Genomic DNA, 17289 nt, shown 5'->3' on the forward strand with positions numbered 1-17289 from the left:
ATGAACAGAAAGCTCAGGATAATGGGCAAAACACATTCACACAGAACGGAACATTACCACGTGTCAGGAGTAAAAGAAAACGGAAAACTGCCATTTGTATGGACACGAAAAACATTCTCCTTGTATTACAACTTGTCCGACGCTGGCAGAGAGACCATGGCTTCCAGTCTGGATGACGTCAGTGAGCTTTGGTGAGTTCCATGAAAAGAAGGAACTGTCAAGCTGGCAACTTCCATTACTATTTAATAATCATGCCAAAATCTTTCAAAGGAACACATCAGGCTTTCTAAGTGCACATGTGGAGTAGAATTATAATAATTCTTTTATGTTTAAAGATATAATTTGTTATCATATAACCTAAAAAGAATGTGTAACTAAAAGAATAATTTATTAAATTTACGAACATAAATTTAGAGCAAACGAGATGAATTTTGACAAAAAGTTAATATGGAATTCATTTTATCAAGGCCAATTAATTTCAGAGTTAAAATATCATATTTCAAGAGAGCAGGTATATGGTCAGTTGGACACAGAAAAATATTTGTAGGAACATCTGGGGCCCTTAATCCAGGCTACGGAAAGCTGGTTACTAAAGCCAACATACACAGAAGGAGGAAACTGACGTGACGGAGGCTTCTGGTCCTCTCTCCATAAAGAGCTGAGTGAAGGCAGGAATCTGAGAAATCTTGGTGAGGGACGCGGCCACAGTAAGGAGTGATGCTCAGGAGCTAAGAAGCCGTGTCAGAAGACACAGCTCTGTGACACCTGTCAGTTCAAACCACTCTGCTGTCAGTGGAACACCTATGCCAGTCTCTCTAACCAATCAACTTCTCTCTCCGCTGCCTTCTCTTCCCCCAATAGCTTTGCCTCTCAGTTTGTTTGTGTATTTACTGCTCATACGTTATCAGATGCCTCAAACTTAGAATTTTCACAACATAAGGTTGGGAGACTATCCAGGTTAAAATTAGTTGAATGAACAATATCAAAAATCAGTTTATTAAGTGCTAGAGGACCAGAAATCTGTACCTTAGTGGGAGTAATTCCTAGATAGGGCAGGTCTGAGGGGTAAGGATCTTTTAAAAATGGGATGAAAGATGAAGTTTTTCAGTGGGTCTCAAAGAAGTGTTAATGCTAACATTTTCAGTTTAAGTATTTGTCAGAAACTAATCACCTGCCTATAGAAAAGTGGACCAACCCTTTTTAAAAAAAGGTTATAAAATGATTGCACACTTAGACGAGCTAGCTACTTCATCTGCTAGTAATCCTATAGCCCTCAACAGGATTTCACGTACAGCTCTGGGGGACAGGCAAGAGACAAAGAGGCTAGATAAGAAGCATCAATCTTAGCTTCTTGTTATCTAATTAGTGATCAGCATACTGTGAATACCTATGGAGTACTTATGACACTTTAAAAACTGCAAGCCAGAAACTGCTTTCTATTCAATAGGCAATCTCAAAACTGCTTTCAGGCTGAATAAAAATTTCTGACTAATGGGAGCATCTGAGAATTTTAGCAGTATCTTCAACGAGCTAAGATCTTCCAAATTTCTTAATAAACAACCCACTCATACAATTGTGATATGTATGTTCTATCTGAATTGCAAAATGGAACCCTTCCCAGAGAAAAAAATATTCCTTTGAAACAATACTCCAAGGAATGTTTCTGGTCATCCTAAAATAATGTCAACAAGGACTTCCTTACATGAAAAATCCCTTTCTCAAAATGAAACTATGTAAATATGTATGATATAATCTTTTGTGCTATAATATAAAAGATAGGTAATAAGAACACAAACAATGACACAAACAAAAGAATGCTTCAGAAAATCTCTTTCGTGAGAGATGATACCTGGGAAAATTTTTTGACTTTTCATCCCATAGACCCAAGGTAATAACACCTGATAAACTCACAAAGAAGTTAGTATGAACAGTCCACTTACAGCATCAGAGACCAGAAAACAAACCAACCAACTAACAAAAACAGAAATCTAGTTAAGAATGAAAGCTTTTGTATGATACATCCATTATTTGGGGAAAGGTTTAACTTGAAAATTATAACAGTAGAATTTATTGATTAAAGCAGAACACTGCGACAAGTTACCAGACTAACCCTGACTTCAGATTTATTACAGGCCTTTGGGAAAGACTTCTCGGCAAAGAGGACTCATGATCATCCAAACCCCTCCACCCTCTGTAACCGTGAATACAGGTTAGTTTAAAAACGTCGTCCCAAAGTTTGAACTCTTTCAGTTCTTTATAAATAATCACAGACCTGGTATAATACCGGTTAATTAACAAATATGTACTTTGACTATAAATTCACGATTTTTAATACATGCATAATTTAATAAACATACTTTAAAAAGTTTTTGTTGGGAGATCATTTCAAAATACAAATATAAAATACAAAAAGGTGCAAAACTTAACAGTACAAGGAATAGCCTTTATCAAGTGCCCTTTGCTCAGACTTGCCATTGTTGACATTTCATTTTTTTCACCTGCTTTACCATTTGCACTGTGTGTGTGTGTATGTGTGTGTGGTGTGTACATGATTCTTTTTCTGAATATTCAAGGGTAGGTTATAAGCATTCCAGTCTTTCGTCCTTAAATACCTTAGTGAATAACACCCCAACTTAATATATATTTCTACTATAAATAAGAGCAACGTGAATGTATTCACATACACGTTAACATTTGTGTATGACTATTCCTTTTGCATACATTTCTAGTGCTGAAATCAAAGAGATAAAAATGTTTAAAACTCTCGATGCATAGTGCTGAACTGCCCTCTAGAAAGTCTGTGACTTCTGTTATTAGCACCTGAGCTGACTGTCTGCTTAACTTTCTAAATTTGACAGGAATCTGTTTAGTAACGAGGTTGAACACTGTTTCTCTAACGTACTACTGTGTTCAGCTAATTTTCTTCTTTTGTCTCTTTATACCCTTTTAGAAAGACTTAAAGTCAGAACTTGCTGCATGATAATGCCAAGGGCAAATTCTACTGTGAAGATACATTTATGGGTGTTACAAGAATAAGGATTTATGACAAAAGACAATCCAAGCCACAAAAGCTCAAGGCAGAAAACACCTGTGACAGCTATACAATAAAATCATGACTGAGGTCCTCCCTGTTCACAGTGGGGCCTGTAATTGTTCCCTAACTGGATAAATAGCTGGAGAAGAACGCATCTTGATATGGTAAGCCCGAACACTGCTTATAATAAACTGTATACATATAAAAAGTCTTTCTAAAAAAAGCTCAATACTTCAATGCTGATGTCTAATTTCTAGGTGAATTTAGTAAAGACAATTATGTTTAACATGGAGAAAATCATAATCCAGAAGTTAAAACTATTCCAGCACCTAAACAAACCTCAGCAGCACCTCACAGATACAACACATGGAAGAAATACAAAATTATAGATAGATAGTTATAATATGCTGATAGTATGTTTTTAACTGCTAACATGCATTTCCCCCTATATTTTAAGCTGTCCTTTTCTTTAGAAAGACCCTACTCTGGGTACAGAGTAGAGCTCAGATTCCAGGACAGAAATCCTAAAAGTAAAGACAATGGTTAAGAGAATGCCAGGATAACCCCAGACAGTGGTGACAGAAGTTCTAAATCAGGCAGGACAGAAGAGGAGGACAGAGAGGAGAAGAGAGGAGAATGACAGCTATTTTTGGTTACAAAATACACAGGATTTAATGCAGACTGGATGTAAGCAATGAAAGAACAGAAAGACAAGAATTTCACAACAGGGGAAATTAACAATGAGTTTAAGGTAAAACCAAAGAGACGCACAGAAGGTGGGTTGAGGAGCTACACATAGAGAAAATTCTAGCTTCAGTGAATTTAATACACCTATCCAGAATTTGGTCATTACAACATCCTAGAAACCACTTTAACTTCAGCATGTAAATCTTTGCATCATTGTGAAAAATAAAATCTCAGTTTTAGTTGCATACAAAGGAGAGGGCACATTACTAAAGTCAAACGCTCAGTCCCTGGGAAGGATTACACCCACCCCACAGAGCTGCTGACGGGCAGCGCCTTTGCCAAGTCTGCAGACTCGGCCTGAAGATGGCTCAGGGGAGGTCTGAGTCATAGTAGGAGCACGTGCTCACTCCCTGATTAGATCACATTTCACAAAACCTACTAGATTAAAATTTTTTCTTTTCAGAATTCTGAGCTGTGTGATAAACAGACCTACTACACCAGTAGGAGAGAATGACTCATTTTTCTCTATTTAAAAAGCCCCTCTAAATTATATTACCATTTTGGCTTAGAGAGATGTTCTTGTTTTGTACTAACTGCAGGATCAGTTCTACAGTGACAATTTCCAACTACAGCCCTGAGTCTTAGACATTTGTCACGACGCGGTCGTGAAGAGGAGCTGCGTCCCTAGGAGCTGAGCTGCCTCCGCTGTTCTAAGATACCTCACCACAGAGGCCCCGCACCAGGGGATCAGGATGCACATGCGGACTCTGTGTGGTCCTACAAGAGTGGGTACATGCCATTACATCTGTGTCCAAACCCAAAGAACGCACAACACCAAGAGTGATTCCTAATGTAAACTCTGGACTTTGGATGACTATGTGTCACTGTAGGTCCATCAGCTGTAACAAATGTACCAACCACACTGGGCAGTGACGCTGATAGCAGAGGAGGCTACTATGCATGTGTGGTGCAGGTATGTGCAAAATCTCTGTACCTTCCTCTCAATTTTGCTCTCAACCTAAAATCACTCTTTAAAAACTCTTTTTTAAAAATTACATAATAAACCCATGTTAACGTAAGTAACACTATATTAAACAAACTATTTTCCTAATAAAAAATTAAAACTAATCAGAAGAATGTTACTGTTTTATATTTTTATAAATCTCTTTAATGTCTGGAGACATATATTATGACGTCTCTGGAAAGTTCCACTATACTTTTGAGAGAGATGGGAATGAAAAAGGCAAATAATGTCTTAGTATTATTATGGAAACAATTTTAATTTCATGAACTTCCCCAAAAGGGTTTTGAGAACCCCAGACCACATTCTGAATAATACAGGTTTAGTTTGTCTATCTTTGCTGCATTCAGTTTTGATAAATTATAATTTTCAAGAAAATTATCTGGATTATACAGGTGTTCAAATCTATTTTTAGAGTTGAGTAAAGTTGTCTATTTTTCTTTAATTTCCTGTATTTCTGTGAGGTTCCTCCCTTATTTTGTATTTTGAATATTCATCTTAGTTCAATTTAATCTGTTGATTGAATTTAATCAACCACCAGCAGTTTATCTATTTTACTAGAATCAGCTCTTATCCACTTTATTTACATTTTAGTTTTCTAACTCATTCATTTGTTTTTTACCTTTACTAATTGATTTCACATTTTTCTTAGGTCTACTTTGTTACTCTTTTTCTAACTTCTTGGGTTTGACTACTTAATTCACTTATTTCATTCTTTCTCATTTATTAATATAAGTATTTTTAATGCTATGAATTTTCCTGTAAGCACTGCTTTAACTGAATTTCACAGCTTTCATATGTAATCTTTAATTATCAATTTTTCAATAGTCTGCAAAATCAGTTTTCATTTCCTCTTTGACCCAAGAAGTATTTATTTCAGAATTCAAAAAATTTTCCAGGTGGCCAGCGTTTTTGTTTTCTAGCTTTGGTATTTCTAGCTTCAGTGATCCTACTTCCCCTGCCAGCTGCCTCTCTCTTTTTTTTTTTTCAGCAAAAATATCTAACAGAGTTGTCTGTACTTATTAAATCTAATTCCTTTCCTTCCTCTTAAATTTTCTCTTGATGATTATCAGGTTTCCTCTACCGCCACCTCTACATTGCTAAATCACTTCTCATTCCTCATCTTATCAGACTTGACAGCATAATTGGCCAACTTAATACATCAAAATATGATTTTTTTCATGTATGGTATAAATAAGGGATCAAGACTGATTTTTTCTCATATGGATAGCCAATTGATTTAGCACTATTTATTTAAAAGATCATCTTTTCCCCACTGCATTACCACATCTGTCACAAATCAAATATGTGTAAGTCTGTTTCTGGACTTTACAATGTTTCATTATTCTGTTTGGTAGTACTTGAACCAATATCACTCTAGCTTAATTATTATAATCCATAATGAGTCTGTATATCTGAGAAGAGTTACATCTATGCTTTCTTCTTTTTCCCGATTGTCTTGACTATTTTCGCGTTTTCAATTTTTATATAAGTTCTAAAATCAGCTTATATATGTCACCAAAGGATTAAAAAAAAATCTGCTGGGATTTTTGTGATTTCACTAAACCTATAGGTCAATGAAAGAAAAACTGACATCGTTATTAAATCTTCCAATCCATGAACAATTGTACACACTTCCATGTATTCAGGTTTCTTTTAATTTTCCTCTGTGATATCTTACAGTTTTCTATGTAGAATCACACAATCTTTTGTTAGGTTTATCCCTACATATTTGATCTCTTGTTGATGTAAATTTAAACTATATATTATTTCAACTTTTGTCAATACTGCTTTATAGAAATACAAATACATATTGACTTTGTACCCAGCAAACCGCTAAACTCACTTACTAAACTTAATAATTTTCTAAGTATATAATCACATCATCCATAAATAATGGTACTTTTTTTACTTCTTCTCCAATCCTTGTATCTTTTATTTCTTTTTCTTAAATTATTGTACTGGCAGGGACCTCCAAAACAATATTGAGAAGGAAAGGTAGAACATGACATTCTGGATTTCTCATCTTAGAGAGAAAGTTTTAATACTGCACCATTAAATACAATGTTTGCTGTAGGTTCTGTAGAAATCCTTTTTTTGTATTCCTAGCTTGCTCAGGCTAAGCATGAATGCTGAATTTTATCAAATGCTTTTCTGGTACATATTGGTCTATCCATGACTGTTCTTTTGTGCTCTATTGAAGTGGTGAATTACAACAACTGGTTTTTAAATGTTAAACCAATCTTACATTTCTGGAAAAAAATATAAATTGGGTCAAAATATATTATTCCTATAAATTACAGATTTAATTTGATAATGTTATTTAGGATGTTTCATCTACATTAGGGAGTGACAGTGACTATATTTTCCTGCTTCTGTTATGTCCTTTCCAGCTTTTCATGTCAAGATTATAGCTGGCCTTACATAGTAAGTTGTGAAGTGTGTCCATTTTTCTCTTATTCTCTGGAAGAGTCTGTGGATGAAATTTTAGCTTGATAGTTATTTTCTACCCCCATCACTTCAAAGCTACCTTTCCTTTGTCTTGAAACTTCTTGGTTTCTATTGAAAATAAAACAGAATCTGTTTCCAGCAATCCTATACGTGCTCCTTTGAAGGTAATAATTTTTTCTTGCACTACTTTTCAAGTATTTTCTCTTTGATTTTGGCTTTTCATTATTCTACATTACATTTAGGTACAGTTTTCTTTTAATGTTAACTGTACTTGAGATTCATAATGCTTCCTAAATCTGTACCTTAATGTCTTTAATCAAGCTTTAGAGATTTCTCAGTCATTATCTTTTCAAAGATTGCTTCTGCTATATTCTCCCTCTTTTCTCCTCAAACCCTAATCACCTTCCCAACACTATTTTGTTCCAGTTTAAAGATAGAAGATTAAAACTTTTTTAACCTTACTCCCTTTGACAAGGGGGGTCTATATCCTTCATGCATGAAGCTGAGCAAGCTGTGTGGCACAGCTGACCAACAGCATATGCAAATGTGATGTTGTACCACCTACATCGTCAGAGACCAGAAGCTCCCACACTTCCTCTCTCTTGCTCTGGGGAAAAGCAGCAGATGCTGTGTAAGAAGTCCAACTACCCTGAGACTGCCATTCATGGAGAAAGAGAAATGGTGGCCAGTTCCCGAAATTCCAGCCATCCCAGCCCTGGCACCAGATACAGGAGTGCAGAAGTCATCACGGATGTTCCAGCCCCAAGACATGACACGTGGAGAAGAACCAAGGCCCCAGACATACAGACCCAGTGGAGCTACTCCAGCTATCTCTAGCTGTTTGAACAATCCCCTCTGAAGATCAAGACATTGCGGAGCACAGACAAATCAAATCTGATATACCCTGACTGAATTACTAACCTTCAGAACAATGAGTATTAATAAGGTTGTTGTTTTATGCCAGTAAGTTTTTGGGTCATTTGTTCCTACTGGGAAAGGTAATCCTCCAGGAAGGCTCCTAGTGTCCCTGCACATTTTTGCTGGATGTGTGAAGAATGCCAAGCCCTAACCAGTCTTTCCCTGGGCCATTTCTCAGGGTTGTGTTTGCAGCCAGAGGCCTTGAGGGGTAAGCAATCTCTTTCTCTGGGACAAAGAGTAGTATTACTATAAAAGGGGTTAATTCACTCAGCTCATTGTTTCTCAGATGTGATGCAAGCTCACAGTGTGCACACTATGCACATAAATCCCTCTACTTGCCACTGCTATGTTCCAGAAGGACTGACATGATGTTCATGTTGCTTGCTGTGCCATGAATAATAAAGTCCTTTTTCTCTGACCCAAGAGTATCTTCTGCTAATATCCATAAAACAGTAACAGGCTGATTTATTCGTTAGCTTACAAGGTAAAATTCCAGACCCTTCACAATTCTTGAAAGGTACAGGCTGACCAATAGATAACCAGAACATATTCCATGTGTCTTTTCTGTATTTTCTACCTTTTACATCAAGTGTTTCATTCTAAATATTTTCTTCTGACCTATATTCCAATCCACCAATTCTCTCTTCATCTTAAACTTATTTGCTGTTAAAACCATCTCCAATGAGTTCTTATTTAAGGTATGGTATTTTTCAGTTTAGAATTTCCATTTAGTTCTTTTTCACAATTTTCAGTTCTCTACTCAGATTCTCAATTCTGTCTTTTTTTCCCCCTATCAACATAATTATGTTCGGGTATTTTAAAGGTCATGTATAACAAAGCAATTATTAGGATCCCCGGTGTATATTTCTGCTGCCTGTTGTTTTCTTCTTCATTTTTGGTCACATAGTCCCCTTCCACCAAAGACGATTAACAACTACTTCTGGCAGCACTAACATCACAGGTCACCTTAATCTAACCGCTCACTGAGACGTTTTAAAGCTGGGATTTATTTCTAAGGTATAGCCCTTTGGGTCTCTAACTTAAGCACAGAGGTTTATCAGGACAATCCCCCAGCCTTGGTGAGCTATAACCATCTGTTTTTGTTTTTTTGGCCTCAAGTGTCCATCAAAAGCTCTGCTCAGCCTCTCACCCACTTTTTCCCGCATCAGCAGATCCCACTAAGGGGAAAAGTAGCCTGAACTTGCAGGTTCATTTCTGCCTTAACAGCATTCTGATACACTCAAATACATGTCTTTTATATTTTGTCCAGTTTTTCTAATTTTTTAATTGAAGTGTTAATCTAGGTAATTTATCCAACATTAGCAAAAGTGGAACTCCTCCAAAAACAGATTTAATATGTTTAATATTCAACAGTTTTAGGAGTTCTGTTTTTTCCCTTCTATCCATTATGCATCAGAACCAGTGTTTTCAAAATATGCATTCTACAAGCATCTTTCAAGGTTATGTGTATTTTAAAATAAACCCAAAGGATGCACCTAGTTAACTATGAAATACCTTTATATAATGTCATTTGCACAAAAACATTCTATCTAGAGTAATGAAAACAAAACATTTTGAATAAGACAACTTTTGAAAAACATATATTTAAAAAAGAAAAAAAGTATCAAAATAATCTCATATTTAAATTAGAAAGAAGAAATACTATATTCAGCTTTCTTATTTTGATAATTTCCAGTTCTACCTGCCTTTAAATATTTACTAGCATTATTTAGAAATAAACTGTCATTTATTATGACCCAGTATTTTCAAAACATTCTCCATATAATACAGTTTTTTCTTATATTCTTCTTCCTTTGGAATATTATGTAATTTTATGAAGATCTGAAGTTTACTGAAAGTCTTAGAGAAATACTGTGTCTGCGAACACTTACCATGAAAAATACGAAAATCAATATACGGGTGAGAACCTCTTCTTTCTGATTCAAATCCTGCTCGACTCCTTACGCGTACATCTCCTGAACAGAATCAGGAAAAAAATGCAAGTTTAGCAGGCTGCCGTTGGGAAGAAGCTCTCACATGCAACAAAGGTCTATGCGGTATACTCAAAAGTAAAGGCCCACTAATGACATACATGGACTAAGGAGTTAAGAGCTGATTTATTTGAGGAGGGTTACAAATTTTTGGTACTGAGTTGTAAGGCTACATGAGGTGTTTTTTGTTTTTTGTTTTGGTTTTAACCTCCTACGTAATTAAAATCTGTATTTTAAAGTCATCGTCTGAAAGACGACTCAAGTATATGATAATCCAACCTCACATCTTATTACTCACATGGAATTAAAAAAAAGTCTCAGCACAAAACTTCAAAAAAAGCCACAGCAAAAAGCAAATATTTACTAAGTGTCTACTCTGTGCCTAGTACTATACTATAAAAGATATAAAGAAATAGAAAACATATTAATTATTCTCAAGCAGCTTACAATTCTTTAAATGTATGGAAAATTAAAATATTAAAGATGTTGTCAGAAATGTTTAATTTGATTCAGCTTCTCTTTTCTCATTGACAGTGGATATACTCGAGGTCTTTAGTTGGGTCTTAAACTTTGGTGGTTGTAAGCTCAGTATTGTTTCTCCATGTATCCATATGACTTTTAGATCTACTCCACACAGCAACACAAGCACTGCAATCTTGGGCCAGGCACTCTTTTTGTGTCTTATAGGCATTATTTTATTTAATTCTCTAACCAACTCTGAGAGACAGGAATCTTAACCCCCATTTTACAGATGCAAGAACAGACATCTGAGACGTTAACAAGCATGCCGATGGCACATAGCTAGCGTAAAGATGAGTCTGGATTTAAATCTAGCTCTGTGGGCTCCAAGGCAGCACCTTTCCCACCAGACTTCCACAGCCTCCAAGTTCAGAACCTTTAAGTCTTCAGTCCCTATCCCTTGTTCTTGCAATTCTGTTTGCCTGAAGGCTTTCCGGCTTACTCTTCTTTCAAGGAGCATGTCATCCACCATTGAGTCCAACCCACAATGATTAACCACTTTTCTCATGTGAAGATTTTTTCACTCTGCACCAAATGTTTACTGAGCACTCACTACATGTCAGGAACGCAGCAGTGAGCAAAACACATAAGGCCTTCATGTAGCCTATTCTTTCATGGAGTGAGACAGGTAACAAAACAAGTAAGTAAGTTCATTCTATGGAAGATGGCAGTAAGTAACCTGGAGGAAACGAAAGCAAGGTGAGAGAAACAGGGAGGGAGGGGCAGGGGAGAAGTGACGTGTTAGTGACATCACAGGAGACCCCAGCGTAAAGGAGGCATTGGAGCAGAGACCTGAAGGCAGTCAGGCAGTGAGCCACAAGGCTATCTGGAGGAAGAGGTTTCCAGGCACAAGGAAGAACAAGTACAAATACCCTGAGATGGGAGCATACTTGGCATGTTCAAGGACAGGCAAAGAGGCCTGCAAGGCTGGAATGAGATAAATGAGGGAAACTGGTAAGAAGCGAGGTCAGAGAAGGTGTAGAGTCACATCATGTTGGACCTTCATAATAGGTCTGGCTATCACTCTAAGATAGAAAACTTTTGGAAGATTCTAGACAGAGGAGTGAGACTGATTTAACATATGTCCGAAAAGGTTCACTCTGGCTGGATAGACTAGAATCAAGGAGACACAAAGGAAGATGCAGGGAGACCTGTCAAGGAGTGAGTGCATTAAGCGAGGCAACCACTATGGCTGGGGTTGGAGGGTATGGCGATATGGGGGGGTGTTGGTCAAGAGGCACAAGGTCTCAGTTATGCAAGGTAAGTTCTGGAGATCTAATGTGCAACAATGTGACTACAGCTAACAATAAAAACCAAGTACATGTGGTTTAGATAGGGATGGCAACAGCACTGGGGTGGTGAAATTCTGGATATATTTTGAAGGTAGAAGGCAAGAAGATTTGTTGATGAAGTAGACAGAGTAAATAAGAAATTAGAGTCAAGAATGATTCCAAGGTTTCTGATCTGACAACCGGAAGAACGGAGTTAACATTTTCTGACATGACAAAAGAATGCAAGATGAACAGACTTGGGGAACACAAATCTTTTAACAGATATGTTAAATGAGGGGTACCCATAATACACCCGAGTGGAGACATTCTAGAGAGTCAAGAAAACATGAGTCTAAAGCCCTGTTTTAAAGAGAGCAGAATACTGACTTGTCTGTAGAACAGGACAGAGACAGCAAAGAAAAGGCTGAACATTCCTGTGAGGAAAATATGTGCTAGAGCAGAACGGAGCTGAAGCAGGTAAGATGCACAGAGTAAATTCAAGAAGGAAAACGGGAAGAAGAGCAAGGAGAACATGTAGGCTTAAGAGTAAGAGAAGGAGTTAGGGAAACAGGCAAGAAGAAAAATACCCCCAAGTAGGTGAAGAATAAGGATGACTCAAAAGCACAGAAACTGAGCACGGAATTCTGAGCATATGTAAGTAGTCACGGAAGATCCTCTAAGAAAGGATGAGTAAAGGGGACTATCAGAATCTTAACAATACATTTTTAACAATATGTATTAAAGTACAAGGGATCAAGGACTGCATGGAAGAGGAGGAAAATCTGGCAAAGAGAGGCACAGAGGAAGAAAATCACATACATACATAACAAATTCGTTTTACCCTATGGATTTGAGTAATACATTAAAAATTTAAGACCCGAGACTAGGGAGAAGACAAATGGTCTTCTGGCCAGCCAACTGAGAACAAACACATCCAGCGACAGGACTACGTGAACAGGTATGTCACGGTCTCTCTGTATCCATGTTACTATGGACATCTGTTCAGTATTCAGGAACTCCACAAATTTAAGATACTTCTTATGAAGAATATTCAGAATACAACCTAAAATTGTGTGCTAATGACAGTCACAGTTATTACGCCAGAGATTTCTCAATTACCTATAATTCTATAATGCCTCTCTTTATTCACATCACATTAATTTTGGTTTCTAGACTCTACACTGCAAAGTAACAGAACATTCCTGCTGCAAACATTGACGAAAAGCTACCTAACAAAAGTTGTCTCAATCTGAAATAACAGTAGATGATAACAAAATTAACTGATATTGGTACAAAATAAATAATGCTTACCTAGCATACGAATGTACAATGCGGTCTGATCAGAGCTGTCATAGGAAATAGCTCCCCGCCTCTAGAAAAAAACCATACACACATTTTAATGCATGACAATTAAATGTGTTATAATATTCAATTCAACAAACATGTATTTATCATTATTTGTGAAGCACCATGCAAGAGAAGTTGGATATACAAAATGAAATTAATATGTATCTGCTCTCAAAGTCTCTAGTGTAAGGAAGACAAAAAATTATAAAACAATATGATTAAGCACTACCTTAAAAGTGGATACAGAGTGAGGGACATGCAGTGGGTAGAAATTTAATGTCAGAGTGTATCAGACAAGCCCACTTAGGGAGAGACCTGAAGAGCTAGATAGACTCGACAAAGAGATATGGTTCAACTACTTCACTATTCCTTTCATTTAAACCTGAATGAGTAAGCAAACAAGAATCATGAGACATTTGTAGAAATCCATTAGCTAAAAATAAATGGAAGAAAGTGAAAAACCCAAATGGCCCAGAGGCTAGGAAAAAATAAGAGAATTTTAAAAAATGTAATTAGCGAACTCGAAGAAATTTGAGAAGACACTGAATCTAGAAAACAAAAAATTGTGTGCCACCAAAAGAGAACAGATTTAAAGATACATTTTGTGCCTAAAAATAAACAGATATTAAAAGTATCTTGCAACATTATTCTTAACAGCCCCAACTGGAAGCAACCCAAAGGTCCATCAACCAATGAAAGTATAAATAAAATGTGGTGTAGACGTACAGTGCAGCTCAGTATTCAATATTCAGTAGTATTCAGACATGAAAAGGAATGAAGTGCTGACAGATGCTACACTGCAGCTGAACCTTGAGAAGAGCACATTGAGTGAAGGAGCCGGTCACAAAGGACCATATAACATACCGTTCCACTTATATGAAATATTCCAAATAGGCAAATCCACAGAGACAGAAAATAGACTGGTGGCTGCTGAGAGTTAGAAGGGTTGATGGGAAATGGAGAGTGCATGCTGATGGGTACAGGGTTTTTATCCGCAACGAGGAAAGCATTCTCAAATTAATGGTGATAATCATCGCACAACTCTGTGAATATACCAAAAATCACTGCACTGTACCCTTTAAATGGGCGAATTGTGTGGTATATGAATTATATCTCAATAAAGCTATTATGAGAAATAACAAGTATTGTAAATATTTAAAATATAATTTCTAAAACAAACAAAACTTTGTACAAGCTAAAATACCCTCAACATGTTCTGCCAACTCTACCTCCACACTCATCTCTCGTCCTCCATCTCCACGTCTTCATTCTGTCTCAGAGAATAGCATATCTCGCCTGCACTCCTACAATGGGCTGCTGACTGGTTCTCCTGCTGCCTCTCTTGGCTCCCAGTCCACTCTTCACAGACGCAAGAGTGAACAGAACATTTCAGCTACTGCTCAAAATCTTCCCATGGCCCCCACTATGCCTGGAGTAAAGCCCACACACCAAGCTCTCAGTGATCTGCCTAACTCTTAGGACTCAGGTTCTACCGACCTCTTCTCACCGTGAAGACCAGCCACCCTGGCCTCCTTGCCTCTCCTCAATTATGCCAAACATGCAGCCTTTACACTTGCTCCCCTGTCCAGGGTCACTGCATCACTGTCTCCTTCTTAGGTTCCAGATGAAATGTCGTCTCTTCAGAGAGGCATTCCCAGGCTACCAGATCTAAAGTCACCTGAGACTCAGCCTCTTCCACTGCTTCCTACCCTGTACACATGTGCTCTGCATGGCACACAACTGATGTTTTCTTGTTTGCTTGTTCTAAAACAAAAGCTCCACAAGAGCAGGAACCATGTTTGGCTTACTCACCGCTGCACTCTTGGTCCCTTAAACAGCAGCAATTATTTAGTAGATTTTAAATAAATATTTGCTAAATAAATGACTGAATGCATTTACTGTAATTAATGAATAATAATTTACAAACTAAATTGATAAATTAATGAATAACAGAACTGATAAAAAGACGAACTAAAACACAACATTGTAAATCAGCTACATAGATCACAACAACAACAACAAGACAAAAAATCTAGAAGATAAAATTAACCAAATCTCTTATTAGAATCTAACCTCTGTGGGGGCAGCAGGGACTTCATTCAATGCTGCATCCCCAGATCTAGAATAAATCCCAACATTCAGAATAGTGCCTAGCACAAAGAAAGTGATTATTAGTTGAATAAGCAGGCAAGCAAATTCTTACAAAATAAAAAAGAGAACTAGTGCCTTGAGCTATATTAATAAAGTAGACTGACACTACAAAGAAATAGATAAATAGTCTATAAAGAATTTAGAATCAAATCCAAGAATATACAGTAATTTTGTATACGATAAATATAGGATTTTAAATCTGTGGGGATTTATTTTTATTTAACTAAAAATGTTATATTAAGTGGTTGCTATCTGGAAAAACATAAAGCTGTATTATTATCGTCCTACTTCAAAATAAATCACACATGGAAAAAAATTTTACTGTAAAAAATTAAAGCATGAAAACATTAGAAAGCATGACTGTATTAAAAAAAAATTTTATAGGAAAGGCCTTTCTAACTGTTCTAAAAAATTCAGAAGTCATGAAAAACAAGTCAATTTGGCCACAAAAAAGTTAAATTATGTATGGCAAAATATATCATAAATATAGACAAAAGACAAACGTCAAACCAAGAAAATGAGTTTAACAGATATGAGGAAGAGCTCATTTTTCCCTACTACAGCTAAAAATTAATGGAAAAAAAAAAGTGCTTCACAAAACAATTAGAAAATGATGAATAACGGTGTAGAAAAACAGGTAGGACATAAACACTATTCTCAGGAAAAGAAATCATACACTAATAAATACAAAAAATATGCTAGAGTTCAGTAGCAAAAGAAACACATATTAAAACAACAAGTGGCACTTTTACATATCAGATTAATGATCTTGTTTCCTCACAAAACTCTGGCATGAGATTTATAACTCAACATACACCTAGAAATCTCAAGGAAAAAGTCATGTTTTATACTATTATTATAAAGAAAATTTACTGTGTTTAAAGCCCTCATTTGGATTTAGTATGCAGAACTCTTCAAATCATTATTAACTCCATAATGCTTATCATGTAAGAAAAACATCAAACTCCTATACAATTTCATGTATCCTTTTTTTTTTAACATGTATTTGTTTTCATATTCTTTTCCACCATAGGTTACTACAAGATATTGAATACAGTTCCCTGTGCTATACAGTATGAATTTGTTGTTTATCTATTTTATATATATTAGTATCTGCAAATCTTGAATTCCCAATTTATTCCTTCCCACACCCTTCCCCTCAGTAACTGTAAGTTTGTTTTCTATGTCTGTGAGTCTGTTTCTGTTTTGTAAATAAGTTTGTTTGGCTTTTCTTAGATTCCACATATAAGTGGTACCATACAGTATTTCTCTTTCTATTTCTGGCTTACTTCACTTAGAATGACAATCTCCAGGTCCATCCATGCTGCTGCAAATGGCATGATTTTATTAATTTTTATGGCTGAGTAGTATTTCATTATATAAATATACCACAACTTCTTTATCCAGTCATCTGTTGATGGACATTTAGGTTGTTTCCATGTCTTGGCTCTTGTAAACAGTGCTGCTATGAACTTTGGGGTACATGTATATTTTTGAAATAGGTTCCTTCTGGATATGTGCCCAGGACAGGGACTGCTGGATCATATGGTAAGTCTATTTTAGTCTTTTGAGGAATCTCCATACTGTTTTCCATAACGGCTGCACCAAACTACATACCCACCAACAGTGTAGGGGGGTTCCGGATTTCATGTATCCTTAAACAAACAAAGAAAAAGCCCCAACAGATTATGAAATATAAAAGGAACACAAGTTTCAAGCAAAAATAAAATCCTAAATTTCAACACTGGTTGCCTCCAAGGAGGCTGAGGAACACAGGGGCAGGAGGAGGACTTTTCAAAGAATATCTTTGGAATTTTATAGCATGTGTAGTTATTATACATTCACAAAATAAATCAACTAAACTTAAAAAGCAGAGCAAGAATCTACTACAAAGAAATC

The 17289-nt window shown here is 36.4% G+C and overlaps 1 protein-coding gene across 2 annotated transcripts in view; it reads right to left on the minus strand.

Moving 5' to 3' along the window:
* Positions 1–17289, minus strand: part of PDE7A (phosphodiesterase 7A) — a 111511-nt gene that overhangs the window by 41649 nt on the left and 52573 nt on the right. For both annotated transcript variants that reach the window (XR_010378471.1, XM_010987163.3), the window contains exons 2-3: positions 13204–13264; positions 10004–10087 (exon numbers count right to left, since the gene is read on the minus strand). Coding sequence is in view for 1 of the 2 variants with exons in the window: in XM_010987163.3 (XP_010985465.3) it covers positions 10004–10087; positions 13204–13264 (145 nt within the window). In the remaining variant the exon portion in view is untranslated. The remainder of the gene's footprint in view (positions 1–10003; positions 10088–13203; positions 13265–17289) is intronic.

The sequence above is a fragment of the Camelus dromedarius genome, chromosome 30, assembly GCF_036321535.1.
Source record: "Camelus dromedarius isolate mCamDro1 chromosome 30, mCamDro1.pat, whole genome shotgun sequence".
NCBI classification, from domain to species: domain Eukaryota; kingdom Metazoa; phylum Chordata; class Mammalia; order Artiodactyla; family Camelidae; genus Camelus; species Camelus dromedarius.